The 26,377-nt window shown below is 43.1% G+C and overlaps 1 protein-coding gene across 5 annotated transcripts in view; it reads left to right on the top strand.

Moving 5' to 3' along the window:
- MICU1 (mitochondrial calcium uptake 1) overlaps positions 1 to 26,377 on the top strand; it is a 91,814-nt gene that overhangs the window by 39,051 nt on the left and 26,386 nt on the right. For 4 of the 5 annotated variants that reach the window (XM_031602947.2, XM_090144945.1, XM_090144946.1 and 1 more), the window contains 3 exons: positions 2,324 to 2,367; positions 16,730 to 16,844; positions 25,647 to 25,729. In XM_031602947.2, the coding sequence (XP_031458807.2) occupies positions 2,324 to 2,367; positions 16,730 to 16,844; positions 25,647 to 25,729 (242 nt within the window). Of the gene's footprint in view, positions 1 to 2,323; positions 2,368 to 15,447; positions 15,514 to 16,729; positions 16,845 to 25,646; positions 25,730 to 26,377 lie in introns of all 5 variants that reach the window. The other variant, XM_090144948.1, reaches the window with a different exon arrangement.

The following is a 26,377-nucleotide window of genomic DNA, read 5'->3' as shown; positions in this document are numbered from 1 at the left end:
GCTTTCTTCCAATCCATGCTGACATAGCAACATGAGAAAAGGCAGCAAAAGTGGCACATGTGAATCTCTCATCATTGAGAGATGCATAAAACAAAGTTATTGGCCTCTTTTCAGAAGTGAAGCATCCTGACATGATGCAGGTAACAGCGATCACTGTTCTGTAGCAGCTTGATATTGGAAGCAGTTTCTTCAGTGAATATGGACATGCTCAGAGCTCTGCAGCTTGAGGGCAGACGTGGCAGCTTGGATGTTGGGATGGAGTTGGAGAAAGCTGTAGGTACGTCTCTTGCAGGGTTAACTTTATGCTACCTGGGTGTTCGCGTTTCCCATGCTGTGCAATAGCAAGCAGGGAAATGCATGAAAGCAAACATCTGTGCTAGCTGAACCAGTCCCGAGGCCAATCCACTGCAGTTAGAACTTCATCACAGTGGTTAGTTGCTGACTCTCCACTGCTGTCTATTGCTGTCACTTCTGTGGTGCTCTGTATTTGCCTCCAGTAACAGCTCCTTTGCATCTCCTTTTTTGCACCTCATGTTACATCTGTGGAGAGCACTGAGTTTATATTATTTGCCTTTTCCTTTAGCATACATACTAGGGTTGTCTTTTTTAGGTGGTATTTTAATAACTTCCCATATATAAGTACAGACTCCTGTAAATATTTGTATGTATCAAAGCAGCTGTTGGTCCTTCCTTGATGCTGCTTCATTTTGGGTCTCCTTTGAAACCTGTTTGCTTTCCTAGCAGTGACAAGTGTGAGCAGTTTGCCATTAAGGCATACTTTCACCTGCTATTTTTACCCTGTGTCCTCTTATAGCTTTCTGTGAGTACATTTCAGGGATGTGTCTTAGGCACTCTTTTCAGGCATGGGAAGATGGAGTGTGCAGGAGAAATGACTTGTGTGCAATGCATGGCATACAGCAGCCCTGCTCATCATCTGGATGGGCAGGAGGGCTGTGCCTCAGCTATGTGACCTCTCTGGCAAAATGAACACATGCATTAAGCAAAACCTGCTTCTCAGCGTGGCTCTATTTATCCTGTAACTTCAGACATAAAGTTCATCAGAAGAAGAGAAGATTGTGTTCTGAAAGTGCTTGAATGTGCAATTTTTCTTCTGTTGGGCATGCAAAATGGTGAGAAGGTGCCCTGACTATTCACACACACAGAAAGCCCTCTGGCAGCCACCTTTGCTTTTGACACTGACAGAGGAGTTGTAGCTGCTCAACCTCAGAAAGGTTGAGGAGATCACCCTGGAGTGATGAATAACTTCATTTTCAGCACTGTAAGCGTTATGAGTTTCTTCAGTGGATGGGAGGTGTTTTACCATCCTTCTTCACAGGCACATGATGCAGCAGGCTGTGTGCTGCTCCTTCAAGTGAGCTGGAAGAGGTTTTATTTTGTTTTTCATCTTTTCTAATTTAAATTGAAGTGAGCATGTGATAATTATCATAAACAGTGACAGAAAATGCATGGGATGTAGCTATTTGGAGGGTTTTGCTCTTCAGAGAAAAGAAAATTGGCCCCTGTGCTCTTGGACTGCTGAAAGCATTTGGTTCAAGTTCTGCTTTATCTCCATAGGATGCATCGTCTTGATTTGTATTACAAACCTCAGATTAACCTCCCTGACTATTTTTTTTTTTGTGGTCTGGCTCTTATGTACAAGATGCACAGTGGTTCAGATGGAGGCCTCTGCTCCCCCCTTCTGAAAATGCTGTTTTCCCCACTTGGGGATAGACAAGTACTTTGTGTTGGTATGAGTGAATTTCCTAGTATACATAACGTCCCTTTCTGCCTTTCTCCAAAGCACCCTTCTAGCTAAAGCACTTGTGAATGCAGTTACAACTCTTTGCCTTTAGAATCTGATTACATCTGAACAATTCTATACTACAACATAAAGAAGGTTTGGATTTGTATGAGTATTTCTCATTTATGGGAACAATCCTTCATTTTGCTATTTGTGAACTGTTCAAAAGATACTACTAAGAACAAGCTTTGTGAATGCGCATTTATGTGGAGCATTGTGGGCAGGATCTCTGCCCACTGGCACACCAGAAACCTTCACCTTTGGGGTGGGCATTTTTGATCCTGTGGGAAGTGCTGGGAGCTGCTATTGCTCCTGCTGGATAGATGTTTCCTTCTCTGATGCTTTAAGTTTGTCCTTTGTGATCAAAATAAAGTACATACAGGAAGATGTAAAATATAATTTTTCCACTTTGTACTTTAGACTGTTTTACTTCTTAATCACTGCGGTGTCTGAAAGACCAAGAAATGCTTGTTTGTGTTGTCTAAAAACATTTTTTGTAAATACTCTTCTTTTCTCTTTCAGATCTGGGGCTGGATCAGTTTATAGTGAAACGCTATGATGGGAAGGTGAGCACATACACACTTAACAGTCTAATTACTCAATAAGATTTTTTTAACCTAGACTCCTGTACTTATTAACTGTGCCCAGGTGTAAGTGCAAGTACTGTCTTCTGAGCTTTTATAATGTTGTACTGTTTTTGATTAAAAAAAAAAATCTATCTTATTCACTGTTACTGTATTTCAAAGGAAGCTTGATGTCCTGTTTACAGTCAAAATATTGCTGCCTCTTAAGTACTGGTATGCCAGAAAATTGTATGTTGCAATCACTTTTCCTTGCTGCTTTGTTATGAGTGAGCCCTGTGAGCTGTACCTTCTCAGGGAAAACTCACCTGATCTTTCCCTTCTAGCTTGTCTCCAGGTTCCTGGAGACACCTGATCCTTTCTGCATCCCAAGCACGTATTCCCCCATCCCCCCCACATGAGATACCTCTGCTTCATTCCCCTTCTGAACCCTAGGTCCTTTCCACAGCGGCGCACAGCTGTTCTGGATGTTTGTGCTGACATGAAACATGTTGGTAAATCGCTGAGCATACTCTCTAGTTTTGTCTGCCTGTGTAATGGAGCATGTGGCATCCTACCTGTTATTATGCAAATTGAAGACCTGATTAACCCCACTGTAATCCCTGGTGTGTGGAGGTAGCTCTGTCCCCAGGACTACCAGCCCATACTGACCCAATACAAATAATTGCAGGTTGGTTAGTTTTCTGTTATCTCACTGCAGGCACATACTGTTACCTTGGCTGCTAGCAACATTTTCATTCCATCTGCATCATCTGAAAATAAAGCTTGTGTTTTTCCAAAGAGCAGTAAGCATCTCTGATCCCCCTCCTTGCTGAAGTGATGTACCTGATTTGTTAGGCGTTTCTAGGAGGCCTTGACAGAGAAACTTGCATTTAAAGACTTATATAAACACAGTGTGGGCTGAATGCATGCAGTTCCCTGCCTTGTATTGTGTTTGGTATGGAAAGGTAAAGAAAAAAGGTGATCACGTACCTGGGGTCCCTGTCATCTGTGCTGTGCAATGTTCTGCTTCCCCAGGCAGCAAGGCGGGAGCTGACTTGAAAACAGACAATTGCAGGATAGTGTTTTGGCAGCTGTTTTGATGCATAAAAGTGAAGCGTGTTGTGAACACTTGTTTTCTTCCCTTCCACGCAACTATGATGTCTGCTTTTCGTGATTTAAAAAAAAAAGTACATGTTCACTGCAAAACATCAAATGTTTCTTCCCCTGGTTTTTAGCAGTCTGTTTTACATCATCTTGCTTTCATTGCTTTTTCCTGTCAAGCTCTCACGTTCATCCCTTAGGTTTTACATAAACAAGGTTTGCAGGGAAGGAATGCTGAAACCCACACAATCTGTGCTGGTGGTTCTGTTCTTGAGCTCTGTACAACCATTTCCAGTCATATTAGGTACAAGATCCAAAGGGATACAGTTTGCTTAACTCAGCTTCTTGTTCTTTTGAGACTCAGCACTGAGGACTCAACTGAGAACATGTTTGGTATATTACATGGAAACATCACCTCCTCTGACCCATAGAGCAGAGAAATGGTTTTAACCAGCTTCTAGGTGTTAGTGTAGCACTTGGATGTCTGTATGTTCTGATTTGGATGGTCTGAAGGTGAGGCAGCAGATTTAGGCTGGTATAATGGTCTTCATTATTACTTTATCCTGGGACTGCTTTTCCCATAGTCTAATAACACTCTAGAAGCAGTTTGCTCTGTTGCAAATGAAGAAAGAGACTCAGACTCTCTTGTTTAGCTGTTTGCTTAAAGGTGCCTTGGGCTGACTAAAGCTGGTTTTGGCTGTTAGGGTGGTGGTAATGTCCAGGTAAGGCAATCATTTGAAGAGTGCATGAAGTAAGTTGGTCTTGGCTCTCCCTCAGTAAAGAAAAGCTGACAGCAGATTGATCTGTCTTGATAGCACTCTTATTTCTCATTTTATTGCCTGCTGTGGGCTTTAGTTTAAAACAAATGCTTGTTACCCTGCCAGGCAGCACTCAAGGTGCTGCAGAACTGATCCTCATTCAGGTTCAAGTTGCAGAGCAGCACCCAATGGATTGAACCCTTGTGCCTCTTCCTTCTTGCCTGTGTCCAGCTCCTGCTTCCTCTTGGGAATCAGAGCCTCACAGAATGGCCATGGTTGGAAGGGACCTCAAGGATCATGAATCTCCAACCCCTCTGCCACATGCAGGGCCACCAACCTCCTCATTTAATGCTAGACCAGGCTGCTCAGGGCCCCATCCAATCTGGCCTTGAACATTTCCAGGGATGGGGCATCCACAACCTCTCTGGGCAGCCTGTTCCAGCACCTCACCACTCCCTCTGTAAAGAACTTCCCTCTGATGTCCAACCTAAAGCTCCCCTCCCTCAACTTAAAACCATTTCCCCTCATCCTGCAGTTATCTCCCCTTTCAAAGAGTTGATTCCCCTCCCCTCTGTAGGCTCCCTTTAGGTACTGAAAGGCTGCAGTGAGGTCACCCCACAGCCTTCTCCAGGCTAAACAAAACCAGCTCCCTCAGCCTGTCTTCATAGGGGAGGTGCTCCAGTCCCCTGATCATCTTTGTGGCCCTCCTCTGGACCCTCTCCAACAGCTCCCTGTTGTAGGAGACCAAGTTTAAAGTGTGGGTGTGAATTTTGAACTTAAATGGTTGAGATTGAACTGTTGTGCCATTAATATGCAGATACGAGCTGTTCTTCTCAGAGAAAGCATTATATTTACTTAAAATGGCAATCAGAGCAGCTGAATGATGTGCAGTGATTAGGACTGGTAGTGCCAAATGATTCTTGGAGTGATGTGCCTCTGTGTGGGGTTTCTGAAGCATCTTGCTTTGTGTGATTGAATGCCACAGTGAGAACACAATACCTCTTTTTTCCTCTTCCAGCTCTTCCTTAGTGATGATTTAGAGAGTGGTTGAAGATGGAAGTAAATATAATGCCTTATTAATGGAATAATGCTCTTGTCATTTGATCCTAAATATTTTTCTCTCACTCATTTTGAGACAAAAACCCCAGAGGCACTCATATACTGAATCCTTAATCAGATCTGTTTGCCAACATGACCCCATCTTTTTCTTTGCCATGCTGAACGTGCAGGGAGGTAGCTCTGTCCCTGGCTCTGTTTTTGTTTGTGCTCCTTTCTCCTCCAACGGACTTCTAGAAACAGAGGGAAAGAGGTCTTGATTCCTCTTCGTTCAGTGGGGGACAAATGAGTTAGTCAACACCTCTAAGTGTTCATTGTATTGAGCCTGATTGCCATTTAAAGCACCTTCCCCCAGCAGGCACTAGGCTGATGTGAGACCAGACAGATTCCAGCTTGTAGCCCTAAATACTGTGAAGTTAAGGTGCTCAGACCTTAAGTGTTTCTTCCTTTTGCATTTTATCATATCACAGAATTGTTTGGGTTGGAAGGGACCTTTAAGATCTAGTTCCAAACCCCCTGCTGTAGGGGGGGACACCTCCACTAGACCAGGTTGATCACAACCTCACAGCCCCATCTGGTATGGCCTTGAGTGCTTGCAGGGAGGTGGCCTCCACAACTCTTCTGGGTAACCCATTTCAGTGTCTCACCACCCTCAAAGTAAAGAATTTTGTCCTAATATCTAGCCTAAATGTATTCTCTTCCAGTTGAAAGCCATTTTCCCTTGTCCTCTCTACCTGCCCTAATAAAAAAAAAAAATCCCGCCCAGCTTTCCTGTTGGCCTGCTCCGGGTACTGGAAGGCCACTATAAGGTCCCTCCCTCTGGAGTCTTCTCTAGGTTGATGAGCCTCAGTGCTCTCAGCCTGTCCTTGTTGGGGAGCACTCTGACCATCTTCATGGCCCTTCTCTGACCTGTTCCTACTCCATGTCCTTCTTGTGTTAGGGGTCCAGAACTGTACTCCAAGTGGAGTCTCATGGGAACACAATAAAGGGTGCCCATCAGCAAAGCATTCTGCTCATTGCTGCTGAAGGGAAAATATAATTTGCTCCTCCTTGTGTTTTGCCATCTTTGAAGGTGTACCTCTTGTTAGGTTAGGAGTGGAGTCTTCCTGAATTTCAGAACACTGTTCCTCAGCTGCATTGTGCTCATCAGCGCTTCTTAAGGAGCGCTTTCAAGAGTGGCATAGAGATTTCCTTCCTTCATCAGACTTTCAAATTAATTTCTTGTACTTTCATCACTCATTGCTTTCATCCTTGCTTAGCAAGTTGATGGTGATAAATAAGCTCTCACATTACAAAGCAGAACTCTGTGCACAGGCTTTGCTGGTGTTGAGTGCGTAGTATAGATGTAATTTAAAAAATTTCCATTTCCATGCATTGTTTAATTGCTGTTCCTTTGGCTTATGCATTAGTGATTGACAAACTTAATGTCCTAGAGGTGATTCTGGTAGTGGTGTTCCTCTGAAGCAGGCTGCATATCCACCTTGTTCTGAATCGTACCCTGCCACAGAGGAGCCTCTACTCAGCATGGTCCCCATCTTGCTGAGCCTGAGCAGGGATCTTTCAGCAGAACAGCCTGGTATAAGCACAAGAGCAAAGGCAGAAAATGGATGTGGTGAGCACACAATGTAGAAAAAACCTAGCTAGCTTGTTTGGTGTTGAATAAACTTGACTTTCCCTTTTTGCACTCCAGTGGGAGGAATGTCTTGCTGCTGCTTAATACAAACTAAAGCCCACAACCTACTAGCAGCAGCTTACCCTCGTGCTACCACTGCTGTAGCAAGCAATTAGAGAGGCTTTCACTGCCCCCTAATTAAACTTGCAAATGGAGTGCTTCCTGCTAGCATTTGTTTGCATCTCTAGATATTTTGGGATGCCTGAGAGAAATGCAGAGTGGTAACGGAATGAAGTCAAAGGTGAATACTTCTGATGGTTTCTGTACCCTTTCCTGGAAGAAATTTTCCCTCTCTGGATAGCAGTAAGTCAGTCGCTACCAGAAATAGTAGGGCTGCTTGTAGCCTGCAGACATTCATTTCAGTCCTTACCACTTCCCAAAAGGAAAGGGGAGCTGTTTTGATGTGTGTCTAGATGTTCTAACTGCTGTTATATTACAAGTTTGTATTCTCTGTGGTATCCTGGCAATGTGTTTGAAACTACTTGTATTTTTGTGTTGGTTTCTCTGATATTCTTCATTTTGATTGAAGTGTAAGCACAGAAGAATTAGGTAAGGATCACTACAACACCTGGAACTCATTCCTGCTGTGAAGAGCCTCTGTGTGCCACAAATCATTCAGCCATCCAGGTAGCAGGCATGTATGAGGGACCAGAACAAGGATTGGCCTAGTCCTGTCGCTGGTGTGTGTGTCCATGAAAGAAGAGTTGTCTTGGAATTGAGCCTTGTAGAGCTGCTGGGAGGCAGTGCAGGAGGAATATGTCATGCCAGGTGATGGAAAGGGTATCCTCTGGAGCCTGAAAGTGTGCTCAGGAAGGCTCTCCATGGAAAGGACTGGAGGAAGGTGAACTGTCCTTAGTATAGGTTTTTCTGGAGATTCAAAGAAGCTTTCTGTTAATTTTGGAGATGAAGAACATGGCCTTTTATACATTAGCTTGAATTTCTGGGTTCCTCTGGTTTGTGTATGAGCACAAGACTTCCACCAGAATGGTGTAAGCTGCTGTAAGCTTCAGATCCTGCTTTGCTTCGGGTGCCAAGCGCTGGATCATGTTGAAGTGCCTCTGTTAACATCAGAGGTACTGGTATTAAGTACCTCTTCTCAAAAGGATGCAGTATGAAGTGTGTGAGCATTTAATGAGCTCATTAGCTAAGTAAGATCCTTGAGGCCTTACCTTAGGTGGAATGAAACAGTTGAGGAGTCCTGTGAACTCAGCTGTATGAGGTCCTGCTGATGTGTTTGGTAAGAGCATTTGAGATGCTGGTGTAAGCCAGTAACAGCTAAATCTGTTTATGCTTGGAGATACCTCGAGGTACTCATCTAGCTTGTTCTGTAATCCCTGTGAAACAGCAGTGTCTAATTTCAAATTTCCTGCTTTTAAATTCATTCCACTTCTGATCCTGCTTAGTGCTGGTTGTGTTTACATTACAAGCAGGAGGTACCTCATGTAAGTAATAACTTCACTCTTCTGTATGCAAGTTCCTCTGCCACTCCCCAGAGTGTTCTAACCAGCTGGCAGGGAGAGTTCTTTTCCGTGGCTTGGGGAAAGCAAACAGGGATGCTGCTTATTGCAGGTAATCAGCAAACCTGTAGACTGAGCTGAGTGCTTTCTCTTCGCTTTCTTTGCTGACACCGCTGCCTGTTTGTGAGTTTCTTTCCTCGTTGGCTTTCTCCTCTTGGCCAAACTTGGCCCTCCACTGCTTTTGATGGCTGTTCTGATTTACTTCTGTGTTCCTTATTGCCTTCTCCTGTGTGGGGGTCACTGGAATCTGTGTGACACTGAACTGCATGTTACTCTTTGTTCCTTTTCAGTAAAAAATGAATCTTACCAAAGAAAAGGCTTAGTTGCTTCTAATATAGGTAAATGCATGGCACACAAACATCTCTGTGGACTCCTGAGTTGCTTTACCTCCACTTACAGTACATGCTCCATCCCTTCCTACCTATTCTACCAAACCACTGGGGCATACTTCATTTTTAAGGGAGCTGTCCCTGCTGTTGCCTTGTACTACTAACTCTGTTGCCTGTTTTTCCAGGGCTCCTTTGGTGGATCCTGTTGAAATGCTCTGGTTTCTCTGTGTGTTCTTTCATTCTGGTTTCTAGGTATCCAGCAGGTGCTTCTTCCAGCTACTAATCTGTGGTACTTGTCTTTATTCTAATGATGCTTTGGTTTTGGTGTAACTGAGCATTCCCTCATTTTCTTCCCTTTTCTAACCCTCTCCCTTTCCACCAGGATTTCTGGCAGGTACAAAGCAGACAGCATGTGCTTTTATTACTTTGTGCTTCAGACCTCATAATGTGCACTTTTCATGTAAAAGGGACAGTGTATGCTGACCCCTTCTCCCTGCCCCTGTAAGAAATAATCCTGAACTCATTCTCCATCAGACCTGACCTTATGGCCAAACACTCCAGTTTAGGTTGCTAAGATCTCTTAATGGCAGTGCTCAAGTCTACACCTCCTGCCCTCCTATTTTCTTGCTGTCTTTTGAGGCCTCTGACATTTTTGTTTGTTTCCTTAGGCAGCAGTAGGCTATCTCTGTTGAAAAATGACATTTTCTGCTTGAGTCCTGGAATTACTTTTATTCTGTGAGAAAAGACAGGAATTTTGCTGGCCTAAGCTTGTAAAATGCTTGAGGGAAACATTGGGTGTTTGACCGCATATGAATTTGGAGAAGGTGCTGTTTGCAAAATTCCCTGATTTTTTTTTTTTTTTAGAGATACAGAAGTATGTTAGGTGAGCATGTTCAAGAATAGGGTAGCAAGAACTAGAATTCATAAAAGGGCTTCTAGTGGCTTTGCAGTCTAATTTTGTGATATTAATGAAACCAATTTACCTTGTGCAATCACACAGCATTTTTTTAATGGAAGAAGAGGACAGTATTCTAAATGTGGCATACAAATCTTCGCAATGCAGGCTGAGATGCAGGAAGGCAGCACCCTGTCTCCCAACTGGAGTCATAAGCGCCTGTTGAAGTTTCAGTTCAGAAGCATGATTTGGGACATGGAGAACCTTGATTCAGTCCTTCCCCACCAAATTTCCATGACAACTGTCTGTGTTCCTACAGGCAGTTCCTGTCCATGCTTCCCCAGACATTGCCTGTCCCTTGTGCCTAGTGGGGAAAAAAGTGTGTGATCTTTTAATAGAAATATTTCAGGGTGGCAGTGGTTGGACAGACCTGATGCTGGAGCTGAGCTGGCTGTAGGCCAGGCAGTGTGAGAAGGGCTGTTGTGGGAAGAGCAGGAGTAGAAGAGCTTCATCTCCTGTAGGTTTGGGTAGAAAACCTAGAGGTTGGAAGTTTGTCTTCAGCACTGAGGGTTTTTCTTTACCCCTGTATGAAAAATAATCCATGTCTGCAGATGTTTAAGAGACTGGGGGGAAAGTGCATCAGCAGCAAATACATGCAGTGGATAAAGATTAAATACTTCCTAAGAAGCTATTGCTAGCTATTATAGCCAAAACAATGGCCATAAACGAGTCGGCTTGTTTTGACTGAAGAAGCTGAGGGCGATCACAACCCCTTTCTGGCCCAGCAGCACGGCACTACAGTGCAGGGAGCAGCAGTGTAGACTGTCCCTTTTCAGAAGCATTTCCTTTCTGCTTTCCCAGCAGGGGTTCCTCCTGTGCATGACTGGGTGTGCTGCCTGCCAAGGGTCTGGAAAGTCTGTGTCATTTCTCTTGGTTGTGCCGAATGCTGGCATTGCGTTTCAGGTGCCATTTGTTGCAAGGGGATGAATATTTCCAGCCTGGCTGGAAGGAGTGAATGCAAATCTCTTTCCAGTCTCAGAGGACCACCCGTACTAATAATGATGCCTAATTCTTCATTCTCTGTATGTGTCTAAATTCAAATTTGGAGAGAGAGAGAGAGATGCAGAACCTCATCAATGTCCTGCTGTGTATTTGTGTCCCCTGTGTATGCAGGCAGATAAATAACCCCACAAGTAGAGAATTTAAAAGCTCTTTATTAAAATGTGCTCATGAAAGGTCATAAGCTGCAGTATTTATCAGGCAGTCATAAATTGTCCTATGCTCTGACACCACCCTGATTTACCATGCAGAGTCTGTTTGCATTTACCCATGTTAATACGTAGAATTCATAATAAATCATCTGGAGCCACTAGTGATGATACCATAAACTTCTCTGCTGGTTTATTATTATTACTGAGTTACTTTCGTGGGCTGTAATGACTTCTGTCACAACCTAAACACCTTTTTTTTTTTTTGTTATTTTATTAATATGAAGTCCCAAGTACTGTATCTGAAATGACTTCACATCTCCATTCTAAAGCTAGCTTTAAAAAAATGCCTTGAAATGCTCTGTTCCCCCTCACATTCTTTTTTGTCCTTATTTCCTTGCACAGGGACCTGCCCTGCCATTCTCCCCACAGGGTTTTGGAACACAGAGGCTGAAAGGCTCTCTGTTTGTCTGCTTCTGAAAGCCTTTTCCTTTCTATTTCTTTCCCTTTTCTTATTGTAGGCATGAGGTGCCAGCATGGGTTGTATCATAAAATTTCTAAATTAATGGCTTTCATTCTCTAAAGTTCCCATCTTCAGGAAAACGAGTGAAAATAAGTCCCCTTCATTTCAGAAGCTAGCTAAGCGTTTGGATGCAGGCAGAGTTTAGTATTGTTAGTGACTGAAGTGAGATTGCCTGCAGCTTGCATTGGCATTTCTTTAAAGCTTTTCCTTCTCTTGCTTTTGCAACGGACTAACGCGGTGCTGCAGCAAGTGCCTGCACAGCCATATCCCAGGTGGAAGGGGCTGCCAATGCCTTGCAGGCTTTGAGAAGGCAAGCTGAGCCTCCTCGCTGTGTGTTTACACGTGGTGCCTCAGTATGCTGCCTGGGGCCAAGCAGTGCTTTTAAAGATGTCAAACAACTCCAGTGGTAGGTGCTAAAGACCATTTACAATGCATTCATTAAAAGTGCTGTCCAATAAATGTGATGGGAAGATTTGTTCTTCCAGCAGCGGTGGAGGGCTCCTAATAGGCTTTTATTTGCAGGGATGCTGTCTGCTGAATTAAACCTCCATGGGTCAAGCTGGATGCCAGAAGGACTAATAGTGCATAATCTTAATATGTACTGCTTAATGTGGTGCTCACAAATAGTAATGGGGTTCCCCATCAGCTCCGCCCTCCCCCCAAAAAAATTACCAAGCTTTACCATTTTGACCATGGCTTAGGGTTAGCAAGAGTTTATAAGGCAGATAAAAATAGGGTAGAAATTGACATGAGATTACAGGGGGTTGCTTTCTATAAAATCCATCTTGGTCACGTGCTCTTTTAGATGCGTCTTCATTTTTGAGATGCATATTCCCAAACTGCAGTAATACAGGTCACCTTCACTTTATGAAGCTGGAAAACTCAGAACAGACCTAATCAAAAAGATTTTAAATGTATGTATTGGGAAAACTTATAGCACAGATTTTCAGCAACCCCTACTGTGAAACAAAAATATTTCTGCATTTCTAAACTTTTCCTCTGTCTATTGTTAACTGTCAGAGAAGTGTATGAATGGCTGTCTCTTAATGGTTAGCATAACTGAGGGTGGTCAGTTGGGACTGGAACAGAATGCTTTGCAGAAAGCTGCTGTCACTATTTGAAATGTTCACAATTTTGTATTTCTCAAGTAATGCTGGTAACTTTATGTTTCTTTTAAAAAGGAATGATCTCTATGATATCAGTAAGAGATGGTTATGGCTCACCTAAAATTCCTTTCACAAAACTCACAGAATTACTTTCTGATTCTGGAGATATGCTCGTCTTGCATGTACTGTCATGTTTTGTTGGTTCTGGAAGACAATCACTGGTGGGTGAGGGTAGGGGGCTGATGACTTCCTGAAGGTTGGCTGCAGAAAGTACAAGGGTGATATTAAAACACAAAGGTATTATGTGAACAATGGTGCTGAATGCATGTTTTCTTCTCTGGACTGGAGCATGCACTGTCATCTTGAAGTGACTTACCAAGTGTGTGTTCTTCCCAAAGTGGCAAGTCAAGTGCTGCTCCTTAGGGAGTTCTGAAATGCAGAACAAAGTGGGTCTGCAAGGATTTTGCTGATACAGCTTTCTTGTCAGGAGCGCAGAACAAAACCAGAGATGGCAGTTAATTTGCAGAACTGCATCCTTCTCTAGATTTGCTTAATTCAGTATTAAACTGACTGAGCGTGTCGTTTGATCTATTAACCATGAATTTATGCCAGTGATCCCAGCTCTGTGCGGTAGGGTTGGGTTGCTGCTCCTGCATCTCCCTGGCACCTTTCACTCCTCGTTCATCCCTGGGAAAACCACTTTGTCACTCAAAGTAAGGGTGATGTTCAGCAAGGAAAGGAAGGAACAAGCGGGTTTTCCAAATCTTTCGTACCTTGAAGCTTTGATTCAGCTCATGTATGTTTGCCTGTGCTTAGGAGCTGCACTGTGCATTTGGCTTGAGGGATGCTCCTGTAGTTCATCAGTTCTGGGGCAAAACGTGAAATTTTGCTACATTTCTGGGTGCTTTACTTGCTTGCAGTCTCTGTGCATCACACGGGCTGGGGAGCTGCAGGCGTGTGGCGTTCCACTTCATTCACAGTCACCTGGGGGGGCTGTTTGCTACCCTCAGTAGGTACCACTGAGATGAGCACTTAACCTGTGTGGTGTAACATGCAGGGAAAACACCGGTCATTTCATGAGAGGTGCTTGTCTTTGAGCTGCTGCTTGCTGCTTTGTGTCTGAGTTGGAAGGTGCACACCAAGCTTGGCATTTTGAAAAGCTACTATTTTTTTTACCTGCTGTTCATGTTTAGTGATACCATAAGATAATTTACCTGTGTGTACAGAGTTATTCCACCATGACTGGTGGTGGTTTGTCACTCACCTTGCCCAGTTGTACTTGGGCTGAAGTCAATTGAGTATTTGGCTTGCTTTTTTTTGCAGCTGTTAATGGGGGTGTGTGTGTGTGTGTGTGTGTGTGTGTTTGCTACAAGTTTACTGCCTTGTAGTAAACCCTTTGCCTTGCACTGTTCAATTGCACATGCTCAGCTCGGGATGCGCTTGAGGGAGCACTGAGTGTTTTTAATGTATTGTTCTGCTTTGGGGAATGGAATTAAGATAGAGAAAAATGTTACACTGAAGATGTCCGACTTGTAACTGAGCACTCTGAAAATTTACTTTGTGCTGGGAGTTGTGCCCCCCACAGCAGGCCTGGTAGTGCAGGCAGGCTGATGTGCTGCCTAGCTGGGAAGCCTTAGCTCATATGTGACATGTATTTTTTGTGTATGTATAAGTAAAATCCACCTGCTGAGTATTTGCCTCTTTTTGGAATAACATTTTCCTCTGTTAATTAACCATCATCTGTCTGTGAAAGCTTACTTCCTTTGGGTCCAGCCAACAGTATGGGCTTGGTGCTGGAGGTTTTCAGCTGGTGTGCTTACTGGTCTGCTTTTGCCCTACACGTGTCACAGAATGCCAATTGGAGATCGTCTTCTCTTCCCAAATAGCGTTAAACTGATGTGAGCTGATGCATCCCAACCCTTGCTGTTGTTCTGTGATGGGTTTCTGGTTAGGGGAGCACCTGCAACACTCGGGGTGTGTGAGCTGACAACAGCAGCTAAGCCTAAATCCGCTTGTCACTGAGCAAAGGGTTGACTGATTGTTTTTTTATATGAAGAAATATAAATCTTGAGAATGTGATCTGTAAAGAGGAGGAAAAGATGCTCTTGGCCTTTCCTGTAGTGGGAAGGGCTTCTACCCTGCTCCATGGAAAGCAGTAAAGCCAGAAAGAAAAAAATAAGTAAATATTAAAAAAGAAATTTTTAAGCCTTTTTTATTGATTTAAAGATAGATGCAAATGAATAAATCCCTCCTATCTGTCTGAACCTTTATATTTCAGAGAGCAGCAGACTTAATATCCATTTTATTGTTATTTTATGGATCTGGTTTTTAAGTTTATGGAGACTTGTTTGAGTAGTTTGCTAGCTGTGAATTTTAAGCACAGAAGCGGAACCCTTGGAAATTAATAAATCAACTTCTGGACTTCCCTCATGGGGTCCCTAGAGCAAACGAAGCAGGTGAATGCTAGCAGCTAGTCTGTGGTAAATGCTGGTGAAAGGTGTTCAGGCAATGAATCACGTGAGCAGGTGAGACACAACTGATGGCACCATCAGGGAGCAGTACCAGGAAACTAATTTCCTCCTTGATCTTTCCTTCAGTTTTAAGGAAAGCTGGGTGTTGTCCTTAGTGTGTTGGCTTGAAGGCTGCTTTGTGTGGGAGCTGCCTTGATGGGAAGGGGAGGCAAAAGCATTTTAGTAAATGATGCTTCAACCTGATGTCCTGTAAGCATAAATCAGTTACTTTGCGTGAAATGAATGCTGTTAATGTTGTCTGCTGTGAGAGATGCACCTCTTGTTAAATTCCTGTTGCACTCCTGAGAATAAAGGAAGAGCTGCTGTAAAGAGTTGTTCTTGATCAATAGAGCTGAATGTTTTTCCTGAAAAGTGTATTTTTCTCTTTTCTTGTGATTTCCAAGCCAGATACGGGTTAAATTTTCATCTAAATTATTAGCTGAACTCATCCCCAATCTGCTGCCACCTGCAATGGTGAGTTCTCTCAAAAACTGGGCTGGATGAGAGACGCCAGCCTACAGCCCGTGGCTCTGACCCCAGGGGTGAGGTGCTAACCCTGCTGGGATGTGGCCCCAGGCTTTGTAGCAGCCCTCAGTCCAAGCAACCACCTGGTTGCTTCAACACCTTCTTGCTCCTTGCAAGTCTAACTGTTCAACTTGATGTTATGTTTTGTCTGCTTGTTGTATTGTTGGTTAACCAGTTTTCTTTCCTTTATCTTGTATATGATGGGATCTCCGCTAGACAGAGGTAACAGTGGGGGACAGCTGTGGAGCTGGGCCCTCGTGTGGTGGTGTTTGCTGGTGGTTTTCCTAAAGCTGATCCTAAATTCAGCCTGCCTTGACCACGCTTCTGTGCTTGCATGAACTGATTTTTATGAAATAACCCCATCCACGCCTGTTGTTCTTTACATTAATTTTGTTTTCCTCTGTGTGTGTGTGTGCGTGCCTCCTCCTGCCATGTTCTTAAAACGGGTCACCAGTGTGGAATTCAGTATGCAGCTTAACAGTTTTATGGATCCTTTTCAGTCTTTGAAGCTTCAGCGGATCAAAGTGGCTTGGATTTTTAGCTTAGTAAAGGAGAACAGGTGATAAAACACGTGATAGTTTCTATTAAAACTTCAACATGTTGGAAACGAAGTGGAACAAGAAAGTCAGAGTATGGTCTCAGTCCTGGTCCTTTTCAGTGAGCTTGCTAAACTCACTCCTGAACTGTGTGCTTCTGTTTGCTACAGGCTTATGGTAACTTTGATCATACTCCACATTTGTGTGAAATAGATCTTCCTTGGCTACTACTACTACAGAGTACAACTAAAAGGAAAATGCTATTAATGAAATCTGATAATTTCCTTTGGAAATCCTATATTCTCAAAGATCTGATTTATATAGTGCTGTATTCTCTCATAGATTCAGGCAACGTTAAGCAAAATTGACCTAGTTTATCTGTATTTCAGTTAGTCTTAACCAACTGTTGTGCAATTCCTTATCCCTGATTTGAGATAAGGAAGCACTGACCTTTGCAGACCAATTCTGACAGATTTGAAGGCTGGAAAAGGTCCGCTGAATATGAATGGTGACAGTAGGGGTGTGTGTACGTGAATGGCTTGGTGGTAAGGACACAAAGCCTTCTGGTTCTATATTTAATTGATTGCTTTATTTTCTCTTTTTGGGACTGGGGTCGGATGAACTAACAGAAGTTGTCTCAGGAGCGAGAAAAGTTTGCTGATGAAGACAGCATCTTTTATGCACTTGGGGAATGTGGACTCATTTCTTTTTCAGACTACATTTTCCTCACAACAGTCCTTTCCAGTAAGTACAGTTTTTTTCCTTGCAATTACTGCTTTTGTTTAAGTTTTGGAGTTTTACCATCAATAAATTTTCCCTTGTGCTCTGCATACTGCAACAACCCCTAAAAGGGGTTGTTGATTGCTTGAAACATGAGTGGGGTCAACAATTGCCATTGCTTCATCTCTCTCAGATTTAGCTCCAGTAGTTCAGAAAGATGAGCAGATCGATGACTTCCAGAGTAGTATTTCTTAATTAAGAATGTGGCTTTTTATGGAACGGGTCCTTTGACCTGCTGTTCAAAACTGTAAATGGACAGATGTTCTTGAGCTCTGCTAACTATATGATACTGTTGTTTGTACAGTTCATCCAAACACTCTTCTTCAGCTGTATTTGGTAAGGTCACACTTGTGCTGATGTAATCTGATGAGAAGTTAGGCAGTTTACATTTCAACAAACATCATTAGATACCTTCTGTCTTCTCTCACTGCTTGACTTACATTTGGGGTGTTTCTGTGATCTGCTGATCTGTCCCAGCAAAACCACTTCTCTGAGTGCTGGGACTTATGTTTATTTTGCTAGCAAAGAAGAGTGAAGCTGAAGAATCTGGTGATGTTGAATGGCATTTTTAGCCTCTGCTCATGGGGAAAGCAAGCACAGGGCCATCTTTGTGATGCACCTCAGGAGATGCCATGTCACCAGGAAAGAAGTTAACCAATTCCTTGTTGTCTTTCAGTCCTGTTGGAAGATAACAATGCTGCTTTCCAAGTGAATGGAGACAGTTTATTTCCAGACTTTCAAAAATGTTTATATACAATACACCATTATAGGGCCAAACTTTTCTTCCGTATGACAAAGTTATTAAAACCAAAATCCTGGCACTTAGCATTTTATTTGATAAATCCCCACTGCTGCCTGCCTTGTGCTATTCTCAGAGTCAGTCAGGTAAGTTGCTGGCATTCTGTAGAAGGCAATAAGTGCTGTGTTTTTTCCTGTGCTCTTGCATGCTGTGACATGGCTGCATGAAAGAGGCAGCCCTTGGTCTGCTGAATGCCTCAGTCTGGGGCCTATGTGACAGGACAAGCCTCGAGGCCCTGTTGTCACCCTGCCCTGGCAGGGCAAGCTTGTATGTGACCTTCGTGTCGCAAAAACAAACACGGATATGTAACGCTGCTTTGAGCCAAGGATTTTCCTTTGGATTTTTAATCTGCATCTTTGAGTCTCAGAGCTGACTCAAGATTTTTGCCGTTCTTTTCTTCTATTAGTCCAGACTGTGCCAAAATTATCTGAGTTATTTTCACTTTTACAGCAAGTGCTTTTAATTTGAGTCTCTGCAGATGGCAGACCCAAACCTATGTATCACATTACTGAATGTGGCTTAGCAGGCACCGCCTTGTCTTTTTATGGCTGCACCAGTTGTTGTGAACAAGCTGCAAAGCAAGTATGCACCGTGCCAAACAGTGTGTGCTTCCACAGACAGCAGACATAAATGCAAATTCTTGCTTGGTTTTATTCTTACAACAAAGAAATTAAACCAATCTACCACCTTGCACTAGATTAGCAGCTGGCCTTGCATTAGAGCATTGTGCAGGCAGGATGGTTTTCCACTTTTATTTTCAGGGTGCTAAACATGTCCACAATTACTAGGGGATCAGACTAACAAGAGGAGACAGAACTGGGTGGTTTTTGCTTTGAAGAACGATGTGAGGGGCAGGCAAGGTAGAAACTTCTGTTAGGAGGAAAAAAGAAAACATTCCATGGTTTTTAGGCTCCTTTTTGTGTTGATTTGTCCTTCAAGAACTGTGCTGAGTGGTTCTTGAAGATAGAGGACCATCTCCAGAGCTGCTGTTAAATGGCAGTTTGCCCCCGGGAAGACTCATGCTTTCATTTTTAAAGCATTTGCTTTTTGAAAATAAAACTAAATCTTGCTCTGTTGTAAAGATAGAAATCTCTTGTTATGCCAACCTTGCCTGTTCTGCTCATCTGGTTGTAAACATTACCTTGCAGGAATCCAGTAGTGCTTTGTTTTCCTTCTAGGAATTAAATAAAATACAAGGAAGAGAATGTTTCTTGAATCTGAAAGTTCAAGATAACTAATGTTAAGGATGTGTTTCTATGACAGGGAGATGCAAGTCACAGCATATAGCTAAAAGTTGCAAAATTCTGAAGAAGGAAGATGGCATATCAAGCTTAGAAGGGAACCGTGAGGTTGAGTCTGTGGTGGGAGGAAGAGATGCTTCTCTGCTGTACTCAGAAGTCACAAGAAGACATCACTGATGATCTGGTCTGGTTTATTGAGCTTAGAAAGATGCTAACTTTTGGAAACTGGAAACTTAAGGAACCAGAGGGCTGCATCTTGCTGTGCTCCTTGAGGTGGTGGTGCCCAGTGAGTGCTGGGGTGGCTTGTGCCCAAACTGTGCACTCCCTATACCTGTCTCCTTGCCCTTTTCTGAAAGTGCTGCTGGACTCTGCTAGAGCTGTCTTTGTTCATTCCATTTCCTTTATCTCTGTAGCTGCAGCTGAAGCTCACTTTGATTTGATTCCCTGAAATGCAGGCAGAGTATCAGCTTTTGGGGAGGGAGGAGAGGAGAGGGCTGAAGCCTTCATCTGCGTGTTGCTTGCAGAGAGCTGTTTGCATATTGCGCATGAAACGAAGTCTGTCACCACATTCTATTTACAAGTGATTTCTCGCTTTTAGCACTGTCTGTTCTCATCAGTTGCTGTGTTTTTGTGAAAATGTAGTTTAAAAAAGCTAATAAAATAGCTGGCTTCAGAAAGCCTGCCTTCTATTAAAGGCAATTAGAGCTTGAATGGCCTTGGGGGGGAGAGCACGTGGCTTCTGGTGTTTCAGCTGCTCTTTGTATTCTGGTACAGAGGTAGAATTATAAGCAGAGTAGAGGTGAGAAGAACACAGGTGGGATTGCACCTCCTTCCTTCAATTGCTGTAGGAAAGCAGATGTCGCCTCCCTAAGCAATGAGGTTTTTGCTTTTGGATTTGCAGGACAGCTGGAGGAAGGGGAGAAGGAGCTTTTTAGAAGGAACGTGGCCTGTTGTGCAGGCATGCGAATGCCTGCTTGATTAACAGGTACTGGAAAGAGCTGGACATTAACAGAATAAGTTAGTGGTGTTTCCATAATTGGACTGTCACTGTGCCTGGCTTTACTCTGCAAAGAAAGGGGTTTAAATAATGTAGTCTCATGCCAAAGTAGTTGTTCCCTTGCTGGTGCTCTCAGAGCTGATGTGCAGCTCCTTTTCCTGTGTCCTATGGGCTCTGTCCCAAGTGCCACACCAGCCAGCAACATTTCTCATTTCCTTGCTCCCTGCTCCTGGCTGTGACACAAAGTCCCGGTGCTGTTGCAGGAATGGCCCCTGAGAAGCCTCTTGTGGAATAGATTGAATCTGTTGTTTTTTCTTTATTTTTCCCTGTTTAGAGAGTGAATGGCAAAGCAACTAGCTCTGGGAATGACTTTGACTGCATCATGGCCCTTTTGTGGGGCTTGGCACTAAAGTGAAATCTGTAATCTTACTGGTGGTGTTTTCATCCTGCAAAGCAACACCAACTGCTATGCAGCTTTCTATAAGAAAAGGAAATGAGGTTGCTATGAGTTACTAAGAATATTTGTTCACGTTAATTTTATCATTACTCTAAGCTTTCAAGCCCTTCAGTCTCCCAGTATGCATACACAGGTGTAGGGATGTCTTTGTTCCCACCAGCCTCCTGGGTCCCAGAGGTGGCAGCTGTGCAGCTGTCCTGGATGCGGGCATCTCACATCGAGAGTAAGCCAGGAAATGCTGCCAAAGCAGTTCTGGTTGGGAAATAACATTTTTGGCAAGTTGTTGGGCTGCTGCAGCTACCATTTTCTGCTTCCCAGCACACAGGTAGGACTTGGAAAACCCTCAGCTTTGCCGCTTCTGCCTCCTGTCCCAAGCTTTTGCTAGTAACGCAAGTAGGATGGACTTCTGCCATGCAGGAAAGACACTTTCCCACTCATGAAAGCAGTGTTGTATTTTAGATTTTGGCTGGAGTTTGAAAATAGAATAATTTTCCTGGGGTTTCATGTCTGCTTTAAAGCTCAAACCTGTGTGTTAGTGGGTTTGTGCGCTAAGATTAATTCTGACACATCTGTGTTATTTCAGTCAGAGGTAATTCTGATTCTTCCTTGTGATAAGAGAAGACTGTTAGCTGTTTACAGGTAGCACCAGTTCCAGTAGTGAGTTCCTGTAGCTCAGTCTTCATACTGTGGACTTGATTACAGTAGTTCCATGTGAATAACTGTTACTGGATTAACATTATTTATAACAGAACTGTTCAGTTGGTTAGACTAGTGTTCCATTTCAGAAATAAAGGAGCAATTCAAATAAAAAAAAAAATCTGGAATATGATGATATTCCATTTTGTCTTCATTGTAATGAGGGCTCTGACATCTGTATTCCATGGACAATTGCTTCCCATAGGGCTTCTACTCTATTCTCAAAAAATACTGCAGTACTGGGAGATCATTATGTTCAGCTGTGTTGTCAAATTCTTCCCTGCTACATTTGTGATCACATATACCAAATCAGATACTGCTGCTGGCTGCAGTCTTGTCAGGGTGAGCTTTTCTCTGACCCCAATTCTTTCCTTCAGATAAAAATGTTCTAGTTCCAACAGAGAGAGAGATTTCTTGGCTAAAATGCAGAGACAGAATAATAGCCATATTGATTCATATAACTGAAGGTGGAAAAATCTTGATTAATCTTTAGAGGGAGAAGGTAAGGTGTTTTTAATGCGGCCTGGAAAAACATCATGTGTGTATTGTTATAGCTGTGAGGTTTTAACAGCCATCTCTGTAGATGATTTCCCTCTGCTTTAGGAGGACTGTTAATTTTGGGTTGATTATAAAGATGCACGTCCCCCGAAGCTGAAGAAAATGCATTTTCTTAACTTTGTGATAGATGGAGAAGAAGAGATCGGAGTGTTTAACTTCTAATGACTAGTTTTCCTCCAAATGGTTCCCCAGCTGGAATCTTGATCTCCCTTCCCATGTTAGACTTGCTTGTGAGGTTGCTCTGGGCTTCAGAATGGGTGTTGGAGTCTTGAGCTGCTTCTTGCTGTAGTTCCCACCAAAGACAAGATGTTCCATAAGTGTACAAGAGCAGCCAGAGGTCGTACTTTACTAATATCACTGAGACCTCCTGCTACCTTGGCAAGTAATTTTTGAACTACATCTGAAAGGAGCCATGCTAATCCTCCTTCACCAAAAAACCAATGTGGTGGAGAGTGCTGCAGATGGCTGTTGGGGTGAGGGTGCTCCAGTCCTTATAAACATCCCTTTATCAGTGCACACATATTGGTTTATACTGAACAAAGCAAACTCCAAGTGCTTGGAAGAAAGTGATCTTGCCTGACTCTATTTGCCTTGCTGATCTTGTCAGCTCACAAGGGTGTTTGAAATAGGTTTCCTAATCCTTGTTACCTCCAAAACAGGTACTGTATAGATGTATCTGTAGTCATGTGCTGCAGGAGGTTCTGCAGTTGCAGAGAAAGACCTATTGAGTCATCTTTTTAAGTGTAGAACACTGTTTTCTCCTGAAAGAGGGGAAAGGAAGATGAAACAAGTGCAAAAGTAGTGAAATGTGGCATTTCTCAAGAGTGAGTCTTTCAGAATACGTTGCTTCTGGTGTTAGTAAATGGCAATAAAAAGCAATTGAGTGCTGTAAATTGGTCCCTTGAATAATTCAAAACAGTTAAAAATGATGGAATTGGTGTAAAAGTGCCTCATCTAATTGCTTAGAGATCCCTTGGGGCTTTGTGCTGATAGGCCAGGCGGATGTTCAGTGTGGCAGCGTTGCTGGTTGGTGAAGGCTGGCTGTCTTCTCGATGCTGCTGTGTGTGTGCCCCTTCTGGTCTCCTTACTGCATTTCTGTTTCAAAACACTGTATTTGAACAAATTCTTTTAAGAATACAAGCCATTTTTAAGTTGTCGACCAATTTCAAATTTAAAAGTGTTCACGTGAGCAGATAGTCTTGTTTGAACTCTCTTACTAAACTGTTACAGACTAGAAATAAAGTTGGAGAAAAAATGCAGTTGCCCTGACCAGTTTCTGACTTGCTTCCCCAGGGAAATTAGTTGTAAGGAAAAACTCTTGATTCTTAATGTCAGAGAGGCTTGTGAGGAGATGGCTTGCACATCTTCAGAGAGCTGGAAATGCAGTGTAGTACTGGGGAGAAGCCAGAAGTGGGTTTTAGGTGTTAGGCAGGCAGACTCCTGCCAGTGGGTTTAATGGTGTGCAGGTTTCTGCAAGCATAAAAGGAAGCAAGGTGGAAGCGGCAGAGGCTGATGTAATCACAAGTGATGGGCATGGTGTGAAAGGGCTACATTTAGCTGCTGTCACAATGGTTGTTTCCCAATAAGTCTTGGTCAGCATCATGGTGCCCAAGTGGAGAGGCAGCAGCCATCTCACCTGGGACCTGTAAATATAGGCTGTCTGGGGCATACGCACTGAGGGACACGTGTTCCTGAGCAGGAGCTGGCTGAGCTCATAGCCTCTGCTGCCCTCTCCTTCCCATGATTTACACTTGTTGGCTGGGAGAGGTTTTGCAAAGAGCTGATGGCAGGTACGCGGGCTGGAGGACAAAACAGTCTGTCTGGCTTATTAAAGGGATGAAGTAATTGAATTTACCAATTTAAAGTCACTTTCCTGCAGGATTTTGTTGCAGACCTGCTTGCTTTAGTGTTGTTCTCTGGGTCTTATTCTCTGCCTTTGGAGAAGGGAAAGGAAGGGAAAGGCCTTTGTGCACAGAGGATAAAAGTGCCTTCCTTTCTTTGTTCATGCTATATTTCCACAAGTGGACCATGATATATTTGCTTTAAGGAAGAGAAAAAAGAAAAAACTATAGTATTTTGACAAAGAGAAACAATTCTGGTAATCTCAGCATATGCATTATTGTACTGTGGCAGGGAAAATGGGAGGAAGAGACCTGTGAGTATATTACTCTTCTGCTAGCATCCTGTAACTGGATTCATTTCCTCACAGAGGAAATTTCCATATTTCCTCACGGAGCATATGACTTGCAGTGCAGTACTAGATTTTGGGGCTAATGAAAAGAAATGCCTGCAGGTTTTCATGTGGAACTTGTAATTAAAATGAATGAAATGGATGCATTATTAGTAGAGCAGCTGGAAGGTTCTTAATATTGTCATTCTTTGAGGAAATGAGGAATTAGTATAAATCCCTCATTGCATTATTGGAGGGCTCATGACATTGCATTATTGGAGGGCTTGTGGGGTTGACTTATGTTAGGGGTGGCCCATCCATGGGGTCTCCCTCACCTGGCCAGGATGAATGAGCCAGGATGGAGGCTTCTCTTCTGCTGCAGAATGGCACAGGAAAAGGGAAATATCAGATAGCGTGCTGCTGGGTATTGACATGGTTATAGGGGGCATCTGTCATGCAGGGTGTTTCAGTGTTTGCGATTTAAAGCCCAGGTAATGGCTTGTGTAGTGTGGGGAAATTGGAAACCCAGAGATAACTGCAGACCTGTATGCGGTGTATATTTCATGTGGTGGGCAACAGGCCATTTCTGTTGTCGGGTTTAATGGTGTTGTACATCTTGGTAAGTCTCAAAGTGATTGGAAAACCAACCTCGTTAACATGTGTTTGCTGAATCCATGAAGTGCTCCAGTGCTCCAGTTTATTATAGCAACAATGTAAAAGTCTTCTGGCCTTCAATTGAAGCTGTAACCAATGCACAAATCCAGTTCAGTTAATTCTGTGTTAATTTCTCTGAATGATTCCTCTTTGTGCCCCCATCCCTGAGAGGTGCTAGCATAGAGATGGCTGCTGAAACTTCTTATTTTTCGAGCATTGCAAGAGATATTAAAGCTGATAAAAATGGATGAGGCTGAACGTCACTGGTGACCTGCATCCTGCTGCCAGCTCTGGGGGGGAGAACGCCCTGCAGAACAGAGGGCTGAACTGCATTGTTTAAGGTAACCTGAGCAATAGTTAGAGCCTGGTGGATTCCCTGCAAATCCTAGTGAACATCAAAATCCTTGTAGGTGGCATATATTTGAATGTAGTGGAACAATATGCACTCTCCTACATCAGCTCAATTTGGGGAAAAAATTATGGCACTGTTGTAACTTAAATGTTGATGGGTTGCAGAACCTGGAATGGAAATCTTCTGGAATTCCTTAGGATGCCCAATAGCAGTTTTGCTGTGGTAGGTTGCTGTGAAGCTAACTTGTCGGCCTGATGCATTCACACAACTCTGGCTAGATAAAGCCTAACAACATAGACGAAATGCAATGAAAAATAGGGTGCCACAGTCTCATTTGGGTTCCTGCTGGTGATCTCCAGCTCATGTCTTGTCTCCATGTTATATCTGGACTGAGACAGGGTTGGTAATGATTTGTTTAAATTTGCGCAGTGGCAGGAGCTTGAGTCTGGAAGAGAATTACCCAAAGCCCTGGCCAGCGCAGAGGGACATCAGCTGGCTGAGTGTGTATTACACCATGCCAACAGGCTTCAGTTCCTGCTACGGTGTCACTTGCTTTTGATTGCTCATTACAAATATGACATGTTTTGCTTTCTTGCCTTTTCTATCTATAAAATGAGTACTTTTTTTTTCCAAGAAACATTTTTTCCCTCAATCTCTGTATCTAGACCACTGTTAAAAGCAGCACCATGACACTTGTAAAGGTTCCTGAGAGCTGCGTTTTCTCCTTAAAAAGGCATTATAGAAATCTACTTTCAGATGGCATCATTCTGAAACTTGTAACTCCTGCCTTGTTTTGAACTTGTGTAGTTTCTTTAACTGTTTTTTTTGTTTCTTCAATGTAGCTCCCCAAAGGAATTTTGAAATTGCCTTCAAGATGTTTGACCTGAATGGCGATGGTGAAGTGGACATGGAAGAATTTGAGCAGGTGAGTTGAATGGTGGGTTGACTTAATGCTGCTATGTCTTAATTGTACCAGCAGCACTTCTCTGGGGTGTTGCTGTGGTTTATATTTGTGGTTACTGCTACCTTACAGCTTTTCCTTCTGTGTTCTGCTTTTGTGACTTGATTTCTGCTTTTTTATTAAAAAAGATATAATTTTTCATTCAGCCAGAACAACTTTAAATATGAACTTGTTTCCAGAGATTTTGTCCCAAAGGTATCTTTGCAAAGTGTCACTGGTAAGGTGTCTGCTGCTCATGACAGAAGATCTTGATTTTACTTTCTTCTGTGGCTTTTACTGTATTTATTACTTTTGTCTTCAGACAATAACAAGAACTAATCTGCTTCTAAGAGGAATTTACCTGTTTATTTCAAGGTAAACATAAAAATATTTATTGAGGGGGTGTTTCCGTTAGTTTTCCTTTGCTTCATGCAAAGTTCCAGTAGCAGAGTTTGCAGGCTTTTTAAAGAGCGTAGCCTGTGTGTATGATATAAACAATGCCTTCATATGTGGTGTGACTTGTGATACTGCAGTAGCAAGAACAGATTGAAGCGAAGACCTGGGTGGTCAATGGGGAAACAATCTGACCTCTCCAGCTGTAGCAGGATTCAGCTTTTCCCTCATCAAGATTTG

The sequence above is a fragment of the Phasianus colchicus genome, chromosome 8 (assembly GCF_987193195.1).
Source record: "Phasianus colchicus chromosome 8, bPhaCol1.hap1.1, whole genome shotgun sequence".
NCBI lineage: Eukaryota > Metazoa > Chordata > Aves > Galliformes > Phasianidae > Phasianus > Phasianus colchicus.
Note: the sequence above shows the minus strand (reverse complement) of the source record. Positions and strands in the feature narration are given on the sequence as shown.